This window comes from Harpia harpyja, chromosome 9, assembly GCF_026419915.1.
Source record: "Harpia harpyja isolate bHarHar1 chromosome 9, bHarHar1 primary haplotype, whole genome shotgun sequence".
Taxonomy (NCBI): domain Eukaryota; kingdom Metazoa; phylum Chordata; class Aves; order Accipitriformes; family Accipitridae; genus Harpia; species Harpia harpyja.
In genome coordinates this window covers 40,583,646-40,607,796 of record NC_068948.1, presented here as the reverse complement: position 1 = coordinate 40,607,796, position 24,151 = coordinate 40,583,646, and the positions used below count along the sequence as shown (strand labels likewise).

General features: G+C 40.6%; 1 protein-coding gene across 1 annotated transcript in view; it reads left to right on the top strand.

The window, feature by feature from the left end:
* The first annotated feature begins 2,357 nt into the window (after positions 1-2,357).
* MAPK1 (mitogen-activated protein kinase 1) overlaps positions 2,358-24,151 on the top strand; it is a 39,850-nt gene continuing 18,056 nt past the window's right edge. The window contains 4 exon segments of the mRNA XM_052795558.1: positions 2,358-2,672; positions 2,675-2,768; positions 20,122-20,304; positions 22,015-22,204. Of these exon segments, the coding sequence (XP_052651518.1) occupies positions 2,627-2,672; positions 2,675-2,768; positions 20,122-20,304; positions 22,015-22,204 (513 nt within the window). The 5' untranslated portion in view covers positions 2,358-2,626.

The window sequence follows — 24,151 nt, the reverse complement described above, 5'->3', positions numbered from 1 at the left end:
TGACCACTTACTTGGGTTTAATTGGATTAGACATATATTTGAACACAGCACTCAAAGGAGCTGACAGTCTTTCCACGATTTCCTGGTCTGCCTGGTTGGTTTCCTTTTTGATCAGACACATCCTCGTGAAGGTAGAAAATAATCTAGGTACATGCCAGTTTTTAATTAAATTGGCTATGACAGGTTGTGTTTAAGCTAGATTCTCCACAATAATTTGTTTTGTATTTGCTCATGACAGATTTATTTATGTATGTAATCAGAACTGTAAGCATAATTTCATTTTTAGAGTTGAGAACCTTTTAAATAATATTTTATTTGGTTTCAGAAAATTTAAACATTTATTCACATTTACTGCTGTCTAAAATTTCTGAGAAAAATAATGCTGTGTTTCTAAAGTGCAGAACACCACGTTGGAAAGGAAAGCATTATATACAAATAAATACATCAGAAGCATTATGCCACTCAAATACATAAAAAACTAAGCCATATAGTTGAATGTCTGTTAAAAACAGAAGGGAGTTTATTAGATTATGTTGGTCATCCATGACAGCTTTCACTCCATCAAACTAGGCTGGGGCTGCTTCCGAAGCCCCGACCCTGCTGCGTAGGTCTGCCTCAAAGGTGCGTCCTCGGTCTGCAGTTTAGCTAACTGGCTGCAGCTGAAACCAGTAACTCTTCCCTCTCGAATTCTGGTCAAACAGCAAGCCTGATGCTTTGGGGGATGTTAATGAGTTGTAATTAAGAGACTGTACAGCATTTGGAAGCAGCTACGGAAAACTGCAATTGTTCGGTCGATGGCAAAGGAAGCTGGCTTGCAGTTAAGTAGAGACAGAAGAAGGTGGGATGCCAGAAATGACCCTCTGGCAGCTGGGAGAAGGAAGAGAGAGAGTACATTGGCAGGGGTACCTTCAAGGCAAAGACAGACATGAAGCAGCAGGGTTGCCAGGAGAGATGTCAATAGTAAAAATGTCAATAGAAAGAGAGAGCAGAGCTGAGAAAGGAATGTTGAAAGAAGAGGGCAAAGTACAACCAGTGAGAACCTGAAAGCAACTGGATTGTCATGTAACAGCTTCCAGCCGAGAGCTTACACAGGAATGCAAAATTAGTAACTACTTATAATAAAAAAGCTTGATAGCCGAGGGGTAATCGGATAATTCTGCACTGGGGTCTTCTGACAGACTGGGATGGGCATAAACATGGAGACAGTGGCACGCTACGATGTATAAAGATACATATTTCAACAAATTTTCAAAGGAACAGAAGACACAGCTCATCTCAAGCAGCTGCGGCAACAGTAGTTGAAGCAAGTAACAGCAGGACTTTGGATCGGGGGTTAATACTTTTGCTCAAGATCATTAGAGAACTGCAGAAAAAAATTCAGAAGTGGAGTCAAGATCCTCGTGCATAACTCTTGCAAACTTCCAGATCAAGCAAAAGCTGTTTTAGGAAAACAGAAAAGGTAGGCGCTGTTGCAAGCGGTGACCGTGGCGTGACACAAACCATAAACTACATTTTCACTTCCCATTCAAGACCTTCAGTTTATTTACATTTATATGGGAAACAACTAACAGGGAAGTATAATTCTATATAAAACCAGCGTGCTAAACAGAGGTTGCAAAACTACGCGCTGAAGTTAGGAAATGTCAGAAATAAGCTTGCCCTCCCTACAGTAATCCGGCTTTCGCGCACAATAACCTCGTGCTGCCTAACATCAGCAGGTTGTAGCCTAGCCAAGAGCAGCGCACGGCCCTCCTGCCTCTCAGACCAGCGCCTCGAACGCAAGCGAAGCCCTTTCTTTCTCTGCCGCTGATTCACTGCCGGTCACCCCGCGCTCTGCAGCAGCTCGGCTCCCCACGCAGCCCGCGGGACGTGGTCAGCCCGTGCTGAGGCGGGGCGCAAGGCCCCCGCGGGACACCGGGCCCGCCAGCCCCGCTCTCAGGGCCTCCATCCGGCTGGCGCCCCTCGGCCCAGAGGCCCGAGCCTCGCTCGGCACCACGCAGGCCTCCCGCTCCGCCCGATGCCGGTGAGGCCGCGGCAGCGGGGCCCGTCCCGGCGGGAGGGCGGCGGAGGAGGCCCGGCCGCGGGGGCCCGGCCCGGGCTCCATTTCCTGCCCGCGGCCCGCCGTCACCTGACGCCTCTAATGGCGCCGGGCGGCCGCGCGCCCCGCAGAGCCGGCACGCCCACCACGTGACCCCGCCCGCCGCGCCCTCCCCTCCCCAGCGGCTGCGGTTACCGCAGTCCCCGGCCCCGCCCCTGACCCCGCCCCTCCCCTGACCACCCCCACCCGGCCCGGCCCGGCCCGGCCCCGCCCGCCGCTCCCCTCCGCGCGAGCCCCCACCCCCCTCCTCCCGTCCCCTCCCCCCGCCTCGGCCCGGGTCGATGCGCGCGCGCGCGGCCGGCGAAGCTTCTCCTCACAGCGGCCGCGGCGGGGTCGGCGCTGACGGGGCCTCGGAACCGGCGGCAGCGGCTGGTTCTCCGGAGCGGGCGACGCCTCTTTTCCTCCCTTCCCTCCCTCCCGCATCCTTCTCCTCGTCCCCCTCCTTCCTCCTTCCCCCGCCTCCGCCCCCCCCTCCCCTCCCCCCCCCCCCCCCCGCACGCAGTCACCGCGGTTCCCGGCACGGACAACATGGCGGCGGTGTCGGGGGCCGGGGCTGCGGGCGGCTCTGCTAACGCCGGGGGCCGGAGATGGTGCGGGGCCAAGTGTTCGACGTGGGGCCCCGCTACACCAACCTCTCCTACATCGGCGAGGGGGCCTACGGCATGGTGTGGTGAGTGCCGGCTGCCGAGCCCAGCTGGGGCAGCGCCCTTGCCCTGAACAACTCCCTCCTTCCCTCCCCGCCGCCCTGCCCGGCCGCAGCCTCCCCGGGGCCCGGCCCCGGGCTCCGGCCCCGCCCTTGCGGAGAGGAGGGGGGGGAGAGGCCTGTTCCTTGCCCTCGGGAGAGGGGAAGCCGGGGGCTCAAGCATCTCTGCCTCGCTCTCCTCAGCTCTGCTTTTCCTTCGTGCTCCCGAGGTTGTCCCTCCGGCATCTCCCTTCCCCTCCCTCGCTGCCGCCTCCCCCCCCCCCGCCCCAAATTCCTCCATCGATGGGTGCAGCTGAGCGTCTCGTTTCCTTTCAGTCGTGCGTTTATTTTCTTGAATATTTTTTTTGTCCCTGCCTCTAGAGTCGGTTGCTCTCTTTATTTTTGCCGTCCCTGTAGTGTGATTGCAGGCGTTCAAAAAGGGGAAAAGGTCGTAAAATCCTGCTCGCAGCTCCGCGTTTCTCTTTGTGCCCGTGCGAAGGCTCACCTGGCGGCATGTCCCTGAGGTCACGGTTGATAAAAAAAGTGAATCTGTGCATACAAGTTGCTGCCCCTACCTGCCTTCTCTTAGGACGTGCTGTCTGTGCTGCATAGCCTGCCAGATTAGTGTCTAAATTAACATGTATACAGGTGAAAGTTCTCTTCAGCCGTTCTAGCTCTTGGTTATATTGTATCACGAAGACTTAGGTACTAAGTCTCACTAAAAAGCGATTGTGTGTGTTTGCTTTGGTAAATATCAGTCTTAAAGAGCGAGGTGAATGAACTAAAAAGTACTGAAAACGTGAACTAACTGGATTAAGAGTGTGAGATGGGTTTTTTTTTTAGCAATCTAAATGAGTTGGGATGATGCTGTGTGATGATATATCTAGTGACGGGGTTATAAATCTGACATGCTCAGTGACCTTACTTAGGATTTCATGTTCTGTCTTATATTAGTAAAGCAGGTTAGAAAAACCAAAACTTACTTCTGAAGTTATTTAAGGGATGCAGATGAAAAACTTTTTTTGTTAACTTTCTTCCAACACTGCTTCTGTTTCTTCAGCATGTTTTTTGACCAGAGGTACTAAGTGAGGTTTACAGGCTATGACTTCATGAAAGCTTTATCAGCGTTAATTTCTCTCTCTGATGCTCAATCTTTTGTAAACTAGTGCATTTCTCAGCTAAGGCTCTTCACAGCCTTCAGCTGTATGTTACAGATTTTTATAAGCTATAGGTTTTTGCATATAGTCATTGAATTGTGCTGGCCTGTTAAGATGAAGTCATCTTGTATGTCAGGATGGAAGCTTTCATCTAGGCCTGAATTTAGCTGGGAGATGAGCCTCTTACAAAGTTTTGGGTTGCGGCCTTCACTTTTTTGCTGTGGGAAGAACCTTCAAAATGTAAATCAGAAAACCTATTTACGGTGTAAAAATATCCTTGTTATTGTTTTAGTGTTAGAAATCACAGCAATATATCCAGTCCAAAACTTGTTAATGTAGCTTATGGTACAGGCTGTATTTTATTACAGCGTACTTTATCATCTGAGCTAGGACAAGTAAACCCATGCAGATAATCTCAGTGCTAACTGTGCTGGTTTTACACTTGCAGCCCGATTTAGGAAGGTACTTGGGAATAGTACTTCCAAGATGTATGCTGTGTATAGTCCAGTTCATATCAACGGGGTGTTAAAAGTGTGTTTAACAGACAACATGTTAAAGCTAAAATATTGCACGACAGATCAGAGATTACAAGAAGCAGTATGATGGCAGTTGATGCCCTTTTTTGGCATCACTATGCTAGTGAGCAGATACAGGGGAAACGGGGCCACTTTCTGCCCCTCCAAATGGTATGTTAAGTTCTATACTGAAACTGTTTCCCCTCCAAAACTATATAAGGTTATCTTTTATTTTAAAACTTACTCTAATAAATTGTGCCTGCTATGAATGCTGTACAAAATTACTAACAAAAAATGCAAATCTCCGGTTTAGTTGAAATATGAACTTGGGTCCTGTGTTTTCTGCTATGAAATTACTAATGTGAAATACTAAATTCGGTATGTTGTGCTCTCAATTATTGCTCTTCTGGCTTGGGTGTGAAATGACAGGGAACAAAGTCTCAATTTATATTGTATACTTGATAAGGAAAGTGTTGGATGCACTTGCGGTTAAATGCCATAGCAACTGTAATGTATTGTAGTGCCTAACATACAAGCTACTATGATTAAATAAGGTTACTTATCAATCAACAGACGTATACATTATGCAGTTTAATACTGTATGTTTCTTATCTTGCTTTGATTGCTAATACAGTGAGGATCTGCAGAAGCTTCTCCCTTGGGGGGCAGGGTAGAGGGCAAGCTGTGAGTGTGCAGATGGAGATGTTTCCTGCAACTGCAAAATCCATTTAAATTTGTACACTGAAGGAAAGCAAAGCAGGCTCTGATGGTTTTGTTTTAGACCCACAGCTAATGTGTACGACTTGGGAGATGCTAGTTATTTACAAGTGCATTGTGCCATAAGGCTTGTTAAATGGAAAACAAGTGACTTAACTCTTAAAATCCTTCATTCTTTTCCTTGTTTTTCCTAATTCTTATCTTTCTGGATTATTGGATTAGGGAGTTGAAAACAGTAATATTCTTTTAATTATAGTAATAAAAGGGCAAACGAAGTATTCTTAGGATAGTGCTGTTACAGTCGGTCTTCCATTTTGATTTTGCAGCAGAGAAAATAATGTTTGAGAAATATTGATCACAACATAAAATAACAGCACAGGAAATAGAGGAAGATGTTGACCGAATAGACTGTACGTGAATGTCCTCTCATCTGGATTTGAAAGCCCTTAAAGGCATTTAACTATTTTCCCTAGAGCAGTCATTTTTAACATAATCAAGTTTTGAGTAAAAATAAACTTAACAGAGTAGTATATTTACTGCTATGTTGTGGCTGTACTTTCTCAGCTTCGTAAGCAGAAAAGGCATGTTATCAGGCAAACCCCATCTTAACGTCCTTCAGTTAAGCTCCGCTAAAAATGTTCATCCTTTGATACAGGCTTGCATCTTATTCGGAAGTTTTGTTGCTGGGGGTGAAGTGGTTAATCAGTGAATATCCATGTCAGTGTCCCTTTCTAACCTATTTTTGTTTTCAGTATTTCTGCATGTGAAACTAGGGGATGACCAGAGTGCAAACAAAGTTTTAGCCAAAATCCTCAGCACTTCCTAGGACTGCAGGTCACTCTTTGAGCAATTAGTTAGTCATACAGTCGTGTTTGTTACTGTGAATTAATTTATCCAAATATATGCGGATGTTGTGGTGTGTTGTGTCCCCCCCCCCCCCCCGCCCTTTCTTTCGCTTAAGAGTTGTTTTGAGGGGTTTTGGTGTGAAGTTCTTTATGTGACTTTCCCTGTCTTTCAGTGATAGGGGATTATCAACCTCAGAGTCAGCTGGGACTGACTTTCAGACCAAGTCTGAAAGTTTCAGAACTACCTTTCAGACACAATAAAATGTGAATGGTTTTTAAGATTGTCTCCTCCTCCTCAAATGTGTGTTTTTGTTTTCTTCTTGGGGGGGGGGGGGGGGGCAGAAAGGCAACCTGTTAACAGGCCATACTTTAAGCACACTGAAACAGTGCTAAAAACATGATAGGGTTGAGCTTTAAATTTCCAGTGTGACTTGTTCTTCATCCAGTTGGTCAGTGGTAGTTTGGCAAGGATGATAATTTGACAGTATAAAACAAATAATCTTTTTGGAAAGAAATGGTAAATGGGAATGTGATAGGGATGTTCTGGTTTATATTCTGGGTTTTGGAAGCCCTTCTTGTCATCAGGCTTAATGTGAATATGAAGTATTATCACTGCTGCAAATAACTGCCTATCAATAATAAAGATGAATGCAGTTGGAAGAAAACAATCTTGAAGCTCAAATCTTGCATTTCTTGGCCTGAATTTGACTGTGTTGTTACAAAGACATCTTTGTGTTACTGTTGTGCTATAGAACAGTTATATTAGAAGTTAAGGTAGTCAGCAGAAGAACGTTGAAGTGATACTGAAAAGAATATTTAAAACATTTGGCAGTAGTTTTTTCAAAATTCTGCTCCCTTCTACTGTTTCATGGAAGAGTCCTACTTTTAGAGGATGGATAATTTAAAATGAAATATGAGAAGTATATTCATAAAGACTCAAAACAGGAAAAAAATTAGGAATAGAATGATCTGCAAGGCATAGATATTTACATTAAAAGATGAAAATAAACAACTTGATGGACTGATGGTTGCGTAATATTTTCTTTCAAGACTGTCCAATATTACACAAAAAGGTAGCAAGGTAGCGTTTGCATCCCTCTGTGAGGGTCAGATTGGTGATCTGGGGTGGACTGCTTAGTGGTAAGGATCAGAAACAGCCTGTAATTTTTTTCTGTTAACTATGGCATTGATCTGGAGAGAGTACCCTTTAATGATGGAGCAAGTATAGAGATTCATGTCCCTGTTTATATGTGCTTCTAGGGAGCACAGGTTGTGTATGGGTGTCAATATCTGGTAATTAACATGTTCTGGTCTGTGTGATAAGGAGAACAGGGAGCTGACACAAGTTAGCCAACACTAATATGTCCTCCTCAGTGCAAGGATCAGAGTAGAGAATTAGGGAATGTAATTGGTGGCTAGTTATCGGCTTCTTCCCTCTGGGGAGAAGGCTGAGGTAAGCATTTCCCTTCAGTCACTCAGACTTCTCGCACTTGCTTAACCTCTCGTGGAAAGAGGAAAGGAGCAATTGGAGCTGCTTTTCCTGCTCTCCCCTGTGATGGGACAGGTGGTCTGCAAGCCGTGCAGCAGGCATCAGGGATGGGACAGCAGCTACTCACTCTCTGTTTGTATCAGAACTGTCTTTAAGATTTATGGAAGATGAGAGGTAGCAACTTTTCCTGTCTGCCCAGAGTAATGGGATACTGGCTTAACAGTTGAAGAGTGCAGCTCGGGGACAGTTGCATTTTATAAATAAATACACATTTTCTTAACATAGCATAGTCCAGCCCACGGAAACAGATAGAGATAACTCATGTTATTTTTTTTTAGGCATGATTTATGGCTTATGAAATAAGGCTTATGTGTTCACAGTATCTGTATGTGGTTGCATCAGTCTGTTTCCTGTACCCCTACATGAGATTCTTGAACTTGTTGCCTGCCTTCCATCAAATTTGACAAATGGTAGAAGTCTTAAAGATGGCAAGTTTCTGCAAGTTTCTTAAAAATAGGTATTTTGCTAGAGTGAAGAGATCCTATATGCTGCTCCACTGAGGAAGAGACTGCATCAGGAGGTCACATATGAGAGGTCAGACTCTCCCAAAGAGACATGACAGATGCCCCAGTTTCACAGATGGATTTATTGGTGCTCTTGAGACCAGAAATACATATTTGTAGGACACCAGGGTCTGTTAGTTCAGCGAGCTCCCTGTTTAGGAGTGGGGATCTACAGCCCACAGAAGAGTTAATACTTACCAACTGAGTAGGTGTACAGCTCAACTTGAGTTGAAAACTAATACGTTGCCAACATAGTAATTTTTTAAATGCTTTTTATGTTGATGCTTTGTCATAGCTTTCAGCTATGATCTAAAAATGAAATTAACTGATCAATTTGATATTTAATAAAAATATTTTATGACATTTTGCTGTGGAATATTTTGCAGCATAATGTAGGTTGAAAGGGACTTCCTGAGGTCATGTATTCCAGCCTCCTACTCAAAGCAGGGCTGATGTCAAAATTAGATCAAGTTGTTCAATTTATCCACTCAGTATTTCCAAAAACTCCAGGGGTGGAGATTCCGCAACATCTCTGGGCAGCTTCTGGTTCTAGTGTTAAACCAATTGCCCAGTGAAACTTTTGCCCTTAAAAACAGAGTTTCCCTTGCTGCAACTTGTGACCGTTGCCTCTTGTCCTTTGTACTTTTTACCTCTGAGAAGAGTCTGAATCAGTTTTCTCTGTAATCCCCCTTTATGTAACTTAAAAGAGCAATTAGATGCTTTCCACCCCCCTTTTTTTTCCACCTCCTAGCCTATACAAACCCAGTTTCCTCAATCTTTTTCTTGTATGACATGTCCTTCAGCCCCCTGTGCATCCTAATGGTTTTCTGCTGGACTTGCTCCAGTACTGGGAGAGAGGAAAACTGGATGCAGTATTCCAGATGTGGCGTCACAACAGTAATCACTTTGGTTGACCTGCTGGCCACACACTTAACAACACAGCCCAGTCCATGGTTAGCCTTCATTGCTGTGAGCAGGCGCTGCTAATGGATGAAGTTGGGTGGTGTTCTGGTAATCTAGAAAATACTTTTACTTGCGCTTAAAGTGAAGTATTTTAGGAACTTTTCAAATAATGTCTGGGAAAAAAAAACCCAAACCCTGCAACATTTTATTAAGTGATTTCAATTGTATTTGATTTTGATTTCCAAATCGCTCAAATGAAGCGTATGGAGCCATAAACATATTTTAGAATATAACTTTTCTTTTACTGTGTTATAAGGTAAATTAATAGTGTATGTGAAATGCAGCAGGGAGTAGTTTGTTTCAGGTGATTTATCTGTGTAAAACCTAGATGCTATCAATTGTTAGGTCAGTTATTAAAGACAGTTGTTTGCTTGTGAATGAATCTCCTTTTCAGAAGGGAGCTTATTTTCCTTTGCTTTATTACAACTTTCAGGCATATAAAGAAGCTATTCTCAAACTCATCCTTTTGCAAGGTACATTAGAAGCCAAATATGCATTACTTATCAGTTATCAGCTTTGGCCAGGTAGATTAATCAGATCCAAGTAGTACTAAATGTCATTAATTCAGATGGGGTTATTTGATGAGATGTTGGCACATACTTTGGCAAGATGAGGTTTCCCGTACCGCATTGGTGTGCAGTAGATTGGTTTCTGTTTCAGAGAGCATTCCTGCCTCCACCCCTGTCCGCTGGTGAGAGCTAACGCGGAGCCAGCCCCGTGTCCCCTGCAGAAGGGACTGCGCCCAGGCTCCCACCCAGGAGGCTGCTGGTGCCCTGGCAGCCCCTGCACGCTGGCTGAAGGAAGGGCTGCCCAGAGGTTGCTGTGTGCCTCCCCAGGCCCAGTTGCCCCTCAGCAGTGGATGAAATACTGATTTGTGTGTGTGCGTGTGTGTGTGTATAAAAATAAAAATAATATGTGGCTTGTAGAAAGGCTTTAATAGAAATAGTGTTCTGTTAGATTTGGGCAGAATCTTCACGACGGTCCAGTTTTTGGTGGAGTTGTGCATGAGTTTTTACTATGTTGCTTAGCAGTACCTAAAACCACAACAACCTAAGTTCTATTAAGGGAAAATCTCTTCTCTTGGAAGTTCTTCTTTTGTATTTTAAGAGAATTTTCATAAAATACTGAAATACACTGTGGTGATTAGAATGCAAATGAGAGTTTTTTGTTACATGGTAGACAGTAGTTTGTCTGTGTTGTCGGTATGTTTTAAGTACCAGCAACTTGCAATTAGGTTTACAGTTTATAATATGCAATTACTTCATTTTGCAGTTTTTCTTAAAATTAGCAGCTGTCACTGCAGTACCTTATTTCTCGCTTGTTTGGAGGGAAGGCACTTTGCTCTACCAAATATTGCTGATGTGTCCAGAATAAAACCTGAAGTCATTTAAGCACCGCAAATCAATACTCCCCAAACTGCTTCAGTCCAGAATTTGCCCAATTTTATTGGGATTTGAATGGTGCAAAGTACCCCAAATGACATTCAGGCTGACTTTTTTATTGGATTTTTCTGAGTGTTTCATAATTGTGAAATATCTTCTTTTTAGTTACAGTAGCCAACACGTCTTAATGCTGATACCCTGTCTGAACAAAACACAAAACTGTTAATATGTTGAGGGGCTAGGGTTTACTGTTGGCATGTCTTTCTAAAAAGATGGAAAAAACGTGCAAAAAATGCCTTGTAAGTTGATACTGAAGGGAAGTAACTTCTGATAGGGGTGAGATGCACACTCGCTGCTAGTGGGTTGGGGTTTTTTTGTGTTTTGTTTTGCAAGTGGAATACTGAACTAACCATGGCAGCGTGGACAGTAGCAATGAGCTTGCTTTCTTTAGTGCTTTGTGATCGTTTTAATTTTGCGCTGATGTTTCTATGGGTTTAGGAAAACCTCTGCTTCTAAGTATGCATAAATGATTTTCTTCAGTGATTTCTTTCTTTATTTTCTGTTGGAGTGAAATACTGTGAACTCTCTCTTAAGATTTAGATTGTGGGGAATCAATTAAATAAGCTAATTACTGAAAATTACAGTAATTGCTTGGATCTTGTGTTTTTTTCTTTTTTTCTAAAGCTGATCTAAGGAGTATTTGGGATATAAGTCGAATTAGAAGCTTATTAAACAAAAGAGTAAACCACCTTGGGGGTTTTGCTAATACGGTTACCACTCACGGCTCTCTGGTGGTGCTCTCCCTTCTCTCTAGGAAAGGGGAAATGTTTCCTACGCACATTTATAGTGCCTGCTTTGCTGCTGGGGGGTGGTGGTGGTTGTTTTCCAGGCTCTGGAGTAACACTGGTTATGTAACTGACCTGCTGTCCCTGTCTTGGTGGCTTTTCGATGCCTCTCGAGAAGCCATAAGCACAGGAGGAGGAAGTCAGCACTTCATCGGCTCGTGTGTGGAGGTTTAGTTTTCATGACAGTTGGGCCTAGACACTTAAGCTGTGGTTTCCATGACTGACTTGTGCTGATCTCAAGCTGTGCTGCTTCTACAGGGGCAGCCTTTCCTTCCATGCCTTGGGTCGTGTCATTCATTCCTCCACTCTTGTGCTGGTGTTTACACCCCTGTAGAGTTAGCTGTGTTGGAAAACTGATTTACCTGAAAAGTTACTTCATGAAAAATAAAATTTAAAGGTGGTAAGTTGATGTGACTGACGCAAAACCCTGTGAGTGTTAGTGCTGACGCAGGAAGGGAATAGGAATACGCAGGTAAAGACTTCTGTACTGTTCCTGTTTGTAAGCTGTTTTGACTTTGAGCTGCTTCAGTTCTCTGAACTGGCACAAAGAAAGCCACCGCTCCAACCAAAAAAGTGAGAAAGGGGCAGGGTTGTCAGGCACAAAAAGGAGAGAGAGTGAACCACAACCACTCCTTTTAGTACACTGAGCTCTTAGGTTGTCTCAGATGTCGTTGAGCTCTCACAATTTTACCCTGAAATTGATTCCCACAGGAATTGTCTTTATATAGAGAGAAGAAAGATAGTGGTATTTAATATCATAATATTTTATCAAAAGCAATAGATGCTTTTGGAATGAGGGGTTTATTTCGCAGATAGCCAGAGGGCCTTTAAACATAACAGTGAAGTTTGCCTAAATGTTAAATTTGGTGTAGATGCTGCCGAAGGAAATATGGGCAGCAGAGAACCTGTAAATCTAAAATGGGGAGGATAAGTGGGAAGGCAAGAAGTAGACAAAATACTAAGAGGTAAGAGTTGTATATTTGCTGAAGACCAACTTGAACTGAAGTGGCATAAAATATAGTAGGCATATATGATGATTTGAAGTCACAGTGCTTCACAGCTAAAGGTATAGAAAGAAAAATACATACTGGAAGAGATTGAGAAATGTGATTTCCGCCCCCCCCCCCCCCGAACAACTAAGATTGATCAAAACATCATCAAGTTAAATGACATCTTTAGCCAAACAATACAGAACCCTGGGTGAAATAGCTAATATTTTTCTAATACTAATGTTAAGGTATAGTTCTAGAATTGTTGCTCTTCATGGTTCTGCTTAGTCAGTGCTAACAAAACACAAATCATCTGGTCTGCCACACCCGGGATTATGAATTGCCTGAGCTTCTGGCGAAAGTAATTTATTTAACAGATTCCATTTTGCAGGACTAGCTATTTGTTTTCAAAATACTAGGAGTGATCTAAGGAATTAAACTATTAAGTCATTATTATGTGCATAGTAAATAGTTTAAAATTGTAATGCTTTGGAAGGTTCCATCAGATTCTGCTTTTCAAATTCTGAAAAATAAAATTGTGCCTTTGTAATGTATTAGAATTTTTTAAGTAGATACATGAAAACAAATCTCCTATAGGAGGTTACAAAAGTGCCTTGAGAATTTGTGGTGTGAAGGGCAATAACCTGTAGTAGATCAGAAACTGACGAAGAGTAAAATCACTTATGAGTAATTAATTCACTTTTGTCATGGGAGTTGGCATAATTGTACCAGAAACCTTTAATATTAGGATCGATTTGGAATGTTATGAGAAAGATGACTGAAAAAGTAGGTGGTAAAGGTCAAGGTAATGCAGTTACATTTTGACCCAGTAAGCTTCAGAGCTTAACTAAAAGCATGATAGAGCAGTCTGCAGTGATTACTTGGGCACCTTGCTATGGACTTGTGATAAAATAAAGGGCACTGATTTAGAAAGGATATTTATTTTCCCCCTTGTTGGAAAAAAAAAAAAAATCAACTTTATTAGAAATGCAAACAAAAATAATTTGTTTAGGTATCTTCTATAATAAAAAACCAAAATCATAGCAGTGGTGAGCAACATACAAGAAGGGTTAGGAATATGGATAAACTCATGAGGAGTTTGTAATGTATGACAGTTGTTTTGCAGAGGGGTCATGATAAAAAGTTTAGAAACAGGGATTCATATTTTCTTTGCCCCAAAGCAATGATCTATCCACTGATACTAGAATCCTGACAAATGACAAACTGCTTAAAAAAAGCCCAAACAACCCCAAAACAAAACCAAGATTTTCAAATAGCATGCAATTAGGAATTTTTCAGGTAGGGCCAGATTAATACTAATGCAAATTGGATCACATTTACTGTACAGTTACTGTAATGTTCTCTTGTTGCTCAGTCTCCCTCTGCTGCCATTTTTGTGGCACGAGATGCAAGAAAATGGGGAGAAATTGTCAGTGAGTTTCAGTGTCTGTGGGCAGCCGTATGTCGCAGCACAGTGCATATGCTCTTTCTTTCCTTAGCAGAAACAAGACTTAAGATAAATCTGAGGTCATCCTGCAATTTGTAACTTGAGGTAGTTTTCCGACACACTTGACAAATGGTGGAGAATTCAGCAATCAGATAATGATGAGAAGAGGTCCATTTCTTAAACACTCAAACTTTTGGCAATTCAGTATGTAATTCTTGTATCTAAGCTTACTCTGAAGCATCTCAATTTTGAATTCAAGATTTTTGTCCTCTTCTTTCATTCTAAGCTGTTAGTGCTTATGCATTTTTCCCAAAGACTGAGAAGATAATACGTACAGCTGTCTTTTAATAATCAATGGGGAGTGTCTGCAGCATGCCAATAGATAATTCAAGAGTGCTGAATTACAACTTATTTGATTTTTGTCCCTCAGAGTAGGATGAAAAAGTATGTGGTGCTTGTGTTCTTAAAGTTGTTATAATCTTTTCGTGGCTTGAAAAGCAACTAGAGTCTCAAGGCTGAGTTGTGTTTTGTTTTGGTTTGTTTTTTAAGAATCTAATATTTAGATAGCTCTCCATTTTCATGGATCTTCTAACTTTCCTACATGGTAGGAATTAGTCTGCAAAATTAAATCTTTAATGGAAAAAATTAGAAGCGTATTAAGATGCCCTTATTTGTATAGTTTATTTCCTGAATTCACAACTGAGAAGGCTGGGAGGTGCTCCATTGTGGAGAACCTCTTCTAGAGAAAGCTACTAAATCAAAATGAAAACTCTGAGCAAGACATGGGCAGTCTTTTCATAAACTGAGGTCTGTTAAAACAAGGCAAATATATCCTAATATGAATGGGCACCTATTCCTTTTAAAACCAGGTGCTGATTCTGGAAGTTAGTGCCAATAAAAAAGGTCTAATGAATAATATACTTATTTATCTTCAAAAATATTATGAATAAATGGAACAAAGTAACAAATATTTCTAGTAAACATAGGTGTTTACAGTTGGGGACAAAAAGTATATTCAGCGGTATAAAAATGACATATTACTGGATGTCCTCAAATCTGAAACTGTCTTTGACTACTTACTTTCTTTTTCCAGTCTTTCCTCTTTGTTAAAAGGATAATACAGCATAGCTGCTCCCTGTATTCCAATAATCTAGAATCAGAAACTAATTATTCTGAAGAATCTGAAAGGGTTAATATCTGATTATAAAAAAAGAACCTCGAACAAACCCAAACAGTCCCCTCCACAAATTTGCACCCATAACACCACCTTCCCCCACCCGCAAAAATTGTTGAACAGGCTGTTATGGTACTGCTGGTTATTACTATATCATAATACTGTGTTATTTTACTTACAGCAGTCTTAAAAATAAGTTTAAGCTATTTGCATTGTAACTTGATAAATGTCAGCATGTTGTAGAAATGTCCACAATTGAGCTAAATGTAGACTGAATAAAAAGATTGAAGATCTTCATAGATCATCTTGTTTGCTGGGAATTATTTTTGCCTTTCTTCTCCTGGTTGCAAGCAGAATTATTCAGTATTTCAGAAAGATTCTTATCCCTGGATATGCCCTTGGAATCTCGTTTCCACAGCAACACAAAGCTACTGATAAAACATCCCTTTTAAACTTCAAATCAGTCTTTTATTTAGAGTTGTAATTAGGATGTTTGCCAGTAGCGTTGTGTATTTTTATGTGTATGTATGCATATACTGAAAGCAGCCTGTAAAACAGCCATAAGGTGAATAATCCTAGAAGTGTTGGAAGAATATCCCAGGATGGGGTAAGCCTTCAGGCAGCATGGCAGAGCAGTGTACTGAGGATGGGGGTGCCGACAGAGTAGGCAGTTGTTTTTCAATGGTTATATGAAGAAATAGCCCTCTGTGGGATGTAACTATTGCCAGGAGCTGGCTCCTTTCCTCCCGGCAGCTGCAGCATGCTCTCACTTGTTCCAGTTCTGCTCCGAAATGAAACATGTGAAGAATAGAAATGGATGGAAGAACATGCAGCAGCCATTGTGGGTAGAAGGAGCTAAGCTTTGGCACTTGTCCCGATCTGTCTGGTGAAAATCTTTCCTTCCTTGAGAAGGAGTTAATGGGAGAGGGGCTACATGTTACAGGTTCATCTGAGCAATTAGTGTGCTGTTCTTTGTAGGCCGCTCAGATACTGCAGTGCACTTTCTGGTTACCGTGTTTGGAAGCAGCCCCACCCTGGACTCCTTTTTAAAAAGGAAGTTAGTACCAGAGCAGTAGAAGGATAAAACACTGGCTTTAAAAGTTGTGTGGCACAGCTTCTTGGGTTATAAATGCTCATTTGTTTATTTTGTACAGCTGTGCAAGATGTTTTACTTAGTCAAAACTTTGTTATATATTTACAAGATACTTTAATATTAGGAATGATAAACTGTACTGCTAGGGCTTGTATTGATTTTCGCGTGGTGTCTTTAAAAATATCTGAATAATGGTGCTATTGCAGGTTGTCACAGGATAGTAACCACAGCTCGAAATAGGAATAATGTTGTGTATACTAGAGTTGGGCAGTTGCAAAATCTATATTTAAATTTATCACATTACAGATAAATAGCACTCACAGCTGAATGGTTACATCAGCTTGTGAAGCTGCACATCATTGGGGTGGAAAGAAATCCTTCCTTCTGAATATTTAAAGTGTCAGTAACTAGATTAATCATAATGTGAATAACACACAGACGGTTGAAGTGAAAGTTCTATGTGCAGTGATTGGTACATGTGGTTAATGATTAGAAACTAAAAGCTATAAATTAGTGCTTTAAAAGTTGTTAGTCTGTGAACTGTTATTCCCACTTTACAGATTTATAACTTCTCTGGAAAAAAGTCTAGGTAATAGAAGGTTCTTGTGCTTGGAAGGAGTCACAGTTACCTGCTTCAGTGAAAATCTAAACAGTTGTTGTGAGATTTAGTAGAAGCTGACAGGAGCTTCTAGTAGAAATCTAGACAACTAGGTTAGACTGTGCACACTGGGACAGCACTTCCAGAATGCAAATAATCTAAATTTAGGATGCGCTGGGTGGTGGATGGGATGTACATGTGGAGCTATTCCTTTTTGGACTGTAGGGGGAGCACAGGTGATTATTAGTCATAAAATTAGATCTCTAATTCTAGCTAAGGCTAAGCAAGGTGAATCCTGCGTTAAGTGATAAGCTGTTATATTAACTGCACTGAGTTAATGCATCGAGGTTTGGATTTGCACTTTTTATAGTTGTTTCATTTGTGAACACTACAAATGGATACTGTGTATGAGCAGCATATTTCTTCAGCAGAGTTCTGGAGGGTAGTGGGTAAATCTGGTGTTGATGGCGGTTGGATGGAGATTGTCAGGGATGGGGAAAGCTCTGGGAAATGGTTCAGTCTGACCTACAAAGGACCCAATTTTGTTAGTTTACGGTGTTTCCTAGGTAGTGAAATAGATACTGCTATATGGTTTCATAGGCCAAATAGGTGCCTGATTGTAGCATATGTGCATGAGAGAACACATAAGTCTTCAGTTCTACTGAAGGTCAGTCTAATATGTAGCTTTTACAGTTTTCTATAGCATGTGTCAAATTGTAAAAGCACTGTTTTTTAAAGGGTCACAGAGTTTACTCAAAGCTATATTTGCTTTGAGGGCTTTGACTCTGTGAAATGGTGTTAACTTTATAATACAGATCCTCTGTGTACCTGTATTATGCATGATATTTAAAATACTATGCATGAGCAAGTGTACCTAACTACTTGTATGATTAGCTTCTTGCTCATAGGAATTAGATAATCTTTCATATGTTTAATGAAGTTACAGAAAAGCTTATATTTCAGAAAGTGTGACAACAGAAATAAATCCAGTGTCTCTCTTAATGTTCAGCTAGATAGTATTTCGGTTTTGCTCTTCTTAGCTGAGGCTTTGCAGTGGTAACAGCAATGCATGCTTAGCTACATTAGCATGGTGAGATCTTCTGATACGAACAGAAGAATGACTGTGTGCAGAATGTACACTGGAGAGGAAATTGATTGCATCTTTGCTGCAAATAGTCAGCTTTTTTCCACACTGAATCACATGTTTTATAGTTGAACCATCTGAAAGCAAAATTACCCATCCTTTTTTAAATAACAGCATAAACCTTTTGCTAAGAAAATGCTTCAAGAACTATAAGTGAAATAGCTACAAGAGAGGAAATCTTGGCATATTTAATTGATGGATTCAAGTTCGTTGAATCTGTACAAGGAAAGATGCGTGTTTTTCATCAATAAGCAACCTTTGCTTGAGAAGCAATAACTTAGAGATTTATCAAGTATTGTAAGACACTAGGAGCTTTTATTTAAGCATCATCAATTGGTAAATACTGCCTTTTTCTGCTCTGCATAGCTGCTGCTGTCCAGTACTTTGAAAGGAAGTAAGATTCTGCATTGTGGGAGAAAAGAATATGCTTAAGTCAATACAAAAAAGGAGGTAGGAGGTTTGTTTGTAACGATAAAATGCTCCATAGGACACTTTCATTTCTTTCCCAAATACAGGTTGTTCATGTTTCAGAATTATTTCTAGTTTTGTTTTCTGCTTGTGACTTATCTTACTGGTATATATGTAAACACCGCAGGTGATTAACTGATTAACTAAGAAAATTACTGTAGATGAAGTGCTCTTGAAGGCTATGCCAAATTCCACTTGTGGCACTTTGTTATTATCTGTTTTGGGACTTATGAACTGCTAATGTGTTATCTATACATATGTAATAGCAACAGTTGTAATGAATACTTGCTTAGCATGTGGAATTTCAAAGCACCCTGTGGAGCATTTGAGTTCAGTGTTTCTAGAGGCAAATAAATTGTGCAGCCTGTCTGTGGTTATAGACCAGAGTTACAGATGCAGACAGGTCAAAGTGAATCTGCGGAAAAATCATGCAAAAAGGATGTCACTACATATGCGTGAGCTGTATGAAGATCTTACTGGCAGCACAAGTTCTATGTCATTTTTAATAATGAAAGTGGGAAATGTTACACACTTTTGCTTACAGTGGTAACAGTACTGTCTCAAAAACAGCTTGTTGCACCATAAATCTGCTTAGTGGTAGAAGAAACTTGACATGACCAGGCATTTGAATTCCTTTTAGGTCTTCTTTTCTAATTGGATTTTCATATTTCATTCTGCTTTACCTGATCACCAGATACCTGGACATCTAAGCAGAGTAAGGCCAGTTAAGAGAGTTTCAAAGAATGTTCTGGGACTTGATTATAGAAAATTGGTGGAATGTAAAGCCTGTTTGGCTAGTATGTTTATATTTTTATATTAAATTGTTGAGGCTAACAGAAATGTTTAAATGTAGGCTTGATTATTTTTTAATTTCCAAACAATGCAGTAGTGAGCAAAAAGAAATTTGAAAGGAACAAGAATCACATACACACATTTAAATTCTAATTAATTAAATTACCATATACTTTTAATACAAAGAGAAATTATTATGAGATGCTTTTTCATTCATGTAAGCAAGACCATAGAAAGCATCCTAAAATTTGTAAGGATTCATAACATTTTTACTAAATAATAACCTGAGTCCAAATTTTAGAAAATTATGTATGTTTTACTGAGCCTTTTAATTAGGCTCAGGCTGTGATATTCTTCATAAATGCATAGGCATTTTGAACAGAAATGCTGAGACTGCTTTATTGGTATAGCTAGGAATGCTGTTCTGAGCTTCTGAAATGACAGTACTGTAAATGTAGCAGCCAGCGTGTTTGTTAATATGGGTCACAATCAGCATATTACCTCGTTGTACTGCTGCTTGCTTTCACTTCGTGTGTGTAGTTGGATACATTCTTTCTCTTCTCGAACTCTGTTATCTTTGGAATTGAACTTGGAAAGGTGTTTTCACAAATTCTCCCTCCCTTTTGTTCTTCCATGTTCTTCATGGAGGTGCCGACAGTGTAGCTCGATGGAGGAGTAAAAGGTTGTGACAATTGGAATTACTTGCAGGAGTTAGATACAGGATGTGGAATTCTGCTGCTTGAAAGGTGATTTCTGAAGGCTTTTCTGCGTCCCAAAGTCAATGGCTTAACTCAAGATGAACTTTTTCTCTCAAATTTCTTGATTATAGCATATCGAAAGAGACTCAAACTTGTTTGTTCCACGGGCTGATAAAGACGATGAATACTTCTTTCTTTGTTTAGGTACCTGAGAATCAGCAGGCTTTAAGTAAGTTGGGAAAGCTAGTGGCCTCTAGATACCCAAATTGGCTGGTGATAGAACAACAGTATTTTGTCTGTTGATGAAACAAAGAGATATGTGCTGCTGTCACCTCTCTTCATTTGATAAAAATAAACATAAAACAAATGCACCACCCCTATATTCAGTTGAATTCACATTCTTGCTTTCTGAATTGAAAGAATTTAATATTCCTTTAACTAACGTTATTGATTCTCTTCTAGTTCTGCCTATGATAACGTCAACAAAGTTCGAGTTGCTATAAAGAAAATCAGTCCTTTTGAGCATCAGACATACTGCCAGAGAACTCTGAGAGAGATTAAGATCCTACTGCGCTTCAGGCATGAGAATATTATTGGAATAAATGATATTATCAGAGCTCCAACTATTGAACAAATGAAAGATGTGTATCCTTTTGAAGTTTTAAGTTATCCTGTGTAGTCAGTGTTGGTTGCTGCCTTCTCTGTTTTGACTATTTCTTCCTTTTCATCCTTTTCCTTACTAAATTTTAATAAAAGTTGGCTTCTACTATTGTAAATTTAAAGGGAAGTTCCTAGTGTTTGGTCAGTTTATAGATACATAGATAGATTTGATATGTAGGTGAACACTAGTTTTGTTTGTTCTTTTTTAGGAAAAGAAAAAAATGATAATTTATCTTCCAAGGCAAAGAACTCAACATTGTGGAGATGACTTAGTTTAGTCTCTTAATCCTAAAACTATATTTGCTCTTAATAGAGCTGTTGTTAGAACTGATTGCTTTGAGGAAAAAATGAAATGGCCAGACTCTGCTTTAATTGTCTACAGTTTTCTTAAAGAATAGAATAGATACATCTGGGGGGGGGGATTTAAAATAAAGCAAAACACAACCTGCAGTTTTGCAGTGCTTTCTGCATATGTGAAAAGTCTGAAACTGCACGTGGGCAGATAAACATGCTTGATTAGTATGTGCAAATCTGGCTTTTTTGTTATACTAATTGTTTTTTCATGGGAAGCTTGGCTTTGTGTAGGTATGACTTCATGTAGATATCTAACGTATGAAGTAGTCTTAGCTGGAAGACTCAATGTGAGATACAAGGCCTAGTTTAGAGTCAACCAGCTTTATTTCCCCAAGTCCATGTGCATTGGTTCTTATCGGTTTTGTGGGTCTTTGCAGATATCTGCCAAATAAAATGCATAAGTGCATGCAGGCAGAAATTGAATTGAATCTAGGTCAAATGTTTTCACTTCATAAATTGTCAAGATATTATTTGAGTTCAGTTGGTCTTAGGGGTTCTCAGGTTGGATTTCTGTGGCCATTTTGACGAATATAAGTGCATGCTGCCTATAAAAAGATGTCCTAGTTGTGTGATCCAATCTGAATACCCAGAGGATAGGATGGGAACGCCCAACTGGAATGGCAATAGTAGTGTGTTTTCACGAAATCCTATTTCGGTGAAAAGTGATCATGGAACTACACCCCAAGGGTTTTGCAGCCAAATTGAATTAAGGGAGAAGCAAGTTTTACTTAACTCATTCCTGCCAAAGCAGAAAAAATTCCCTTTAAGTTCATTTCAATCTTAGGGGGGGAGGGGGGGGGAAATAATCTGACTGAAAAATATTAGGATTTAATTTTGGTAAGCAAAGGACTGTTGTGTTCAATGTAGCATAATAAATATATAGTAAAGGAGAACAACAGCTGAGTTTTTGAGATGGAGAGGTGGCAGAGAAGACTCATCAGAAATGATCAGATCTTCTACCTTTATGCTTTTATGCAACCAGAAGCAAGTACCTCAGAAGCTTATTACTCATTAAACTAAAACCCAGCCTTTATTTCTTGGCAAGCAGGATAGGAATCTGATCATATCAAGGTTCCAATAAAAATCGGGCTCTAATGTAAAGAAATAGAGGTTTATGATGATTAATTTGAGAGGACCACATGCTGGTGCCTCCTAATTCTGTAAAGGGCTGCATAATGTAACAGGATTGATTTGCAAGAAGCAACTACATAGTTTCATAATCGTCATGAAACAGGAAAATAAAAGAGAAAAATTGTTGCAGAAGTTTCATTGGGGTACTGTATGTTGATATCTAATATGACACCATGTTTGTTTTGCTGCCTTACATCTGATGCCTTACAGATACATTGTGCAAGATCTTATGGAGACAGATCTTTACAAGCTCTTAAAGACTCAACACCTCAGCAACGACCACATTTGTTATTTTCTTTACCAAATTCTGAGAGGGTTAAAATATATCCATTCAGCCAATGTGCTTCATCGTGACCTCAAACCTTCAAATCTGCTGCTTAACACCACTTGTGATCTCAAGGTTAGTTGAAATTTCTTACAAGTTTGCTCCCATGGTCTTCATAAACTACCTGCTATAACCGTTTATGTGGTTTTGTTACTGGGGATTAATGTGATTTTTATCGTGGAAAGGTTGCCAAAACATTATTGCTTTTGATAAAATAATTATTAAGATTTGAGTGACTAAGAACTCACTGTTATGCTATTTTAATGAGTGCATCACTGTTTCCATCTGGAGGCTGACTTTGAAACAGCCTCTTTGAATCACAGAATGGTTTGGCTTGGAAGGGACCTTAAAGATCATCTAGTTCCAACCCCCCTGCCGTGGGCAGGGACACCTTCCACTAGACCAGGTTGCTCAAAGCCCCATCCAACCTGGCCTTGAACACTTCCAGGGATGGGGCATCTACAACGTCTCTGGGCAACCTGTGCCAGTGTCTCACCACCCTCACAGTAAAGAGTTTCTTCCTAATACCTAATCTAAATCTACCCTCTTTCAGTTTAAAACTGTTACCCCGTGTCCTATCACTACACTACCTTTTAAAGGGTCCCTCCCCATCTTTCCTCCAGGCCCCCTTTAAGTACTGGAAGGCTGCTATAAGTCTCCCTGGAGCCTTCTCTTCTCCAGGCTCAACAACCCCAACTGTCTCATCTTGTCCTCTTAGGGGAGGTGCTCCAGCCCCCTGATTGTCTCTGTGGCCCTCCTCTGGACTTGCTCTAACAGGTCCATGTCTTAGGTTGGGGTCCCCAGAACTGAACACAGTACTCAAAGTTAGTAGAAGTGAAAGCTAGGTGAAAATACTTATCAGAAGCAGAATTGTGTTTACCTAGAAAGTAAACTCGAAACTGTGTATATTTCAAGTCTTGGTTTCTCTGTTTAAACTGCTAAGTGTTCATTGTTGGAAAAGGGCTTCATATTAGTGGGCAACTAAAATGGTGTGTGAAATTCAGTGCTGATTAAATGCCTAGCAATTACTTGGAGAGAGAACATTCCTAATTTATATTTCCTGTAATGGGCTTTCTACTAGTTAATACTACAGAAGGATGATCTTAGAGCTGTTATCATTCTTGGAAAATGTCAGCTCAATGCTTAGTGGCATTCCGTAAAGGAAACCAAGTGTGAAGAATTAGAACAGAAATAGAGAATAAAACAGAAAACATGCCATTCTGTAGCTTTCTGTTGTTTTTGAGTCTTCAGTTCTGTGTGACCATAGTTATCACACTTCTCCCTATGGTATCCTTTTAAAACGAGGAGACGAGGACTTAAAGGTACTTCTCTCTGTATCAGGAAGAACTATTTAGCCTAGGTCTCACCTGCTGGAAGATACTGCTTGAGGAAATGAAGGAATACAATAGAATTTGGTAAAATTGTTAGTGGCGTAGGGAAGGTGAATACAGAACAGTTGTTCACTGTCTTTACCTGTTAAAAAGGCTGGGGGGGAATGAAAGGAGCAGGTGGCATGCTCAGAGTGAAAGGACATAGTAGTTAACTTGCAGCATTGTTAAGCTGTGGTATTTGGTACCACAGAGCACTGTAGATATTACAGATGATGTGACTTAACACCAAGCAAGTTAGTAGAAGAAAAAGCTACTGAATGCTGTCTCTGGTTGAGAGTCCTATGGTGGCAAATCCATGGAAGATGAGAGAGGCTAGTAGAGAAGCATTGGAGTATGTTCCCTTTTACACTTTACATTTTGTATTTGCTGTTGGCCACTAATGGAGCAAGATGACGGAACTTACGTTACTTTGATCTGAGGTGGTACAACTGTGTTTGTTGCATACTGTGTTGCACCTAATTACACTTTGTTTTTTGTAGTAGCTCTAATTTTCTCATTTAAAATAAAAAAAGGGCAAACCAAAAATACCCTCTTCAAAATGTAAACCAGTTGCTGGCTGTACAAGTTTGTCACAATTCCAAGAAAAGTCCTTGCTGTTCATATGCTGGTCCATTCTAAATACTGGTTACAC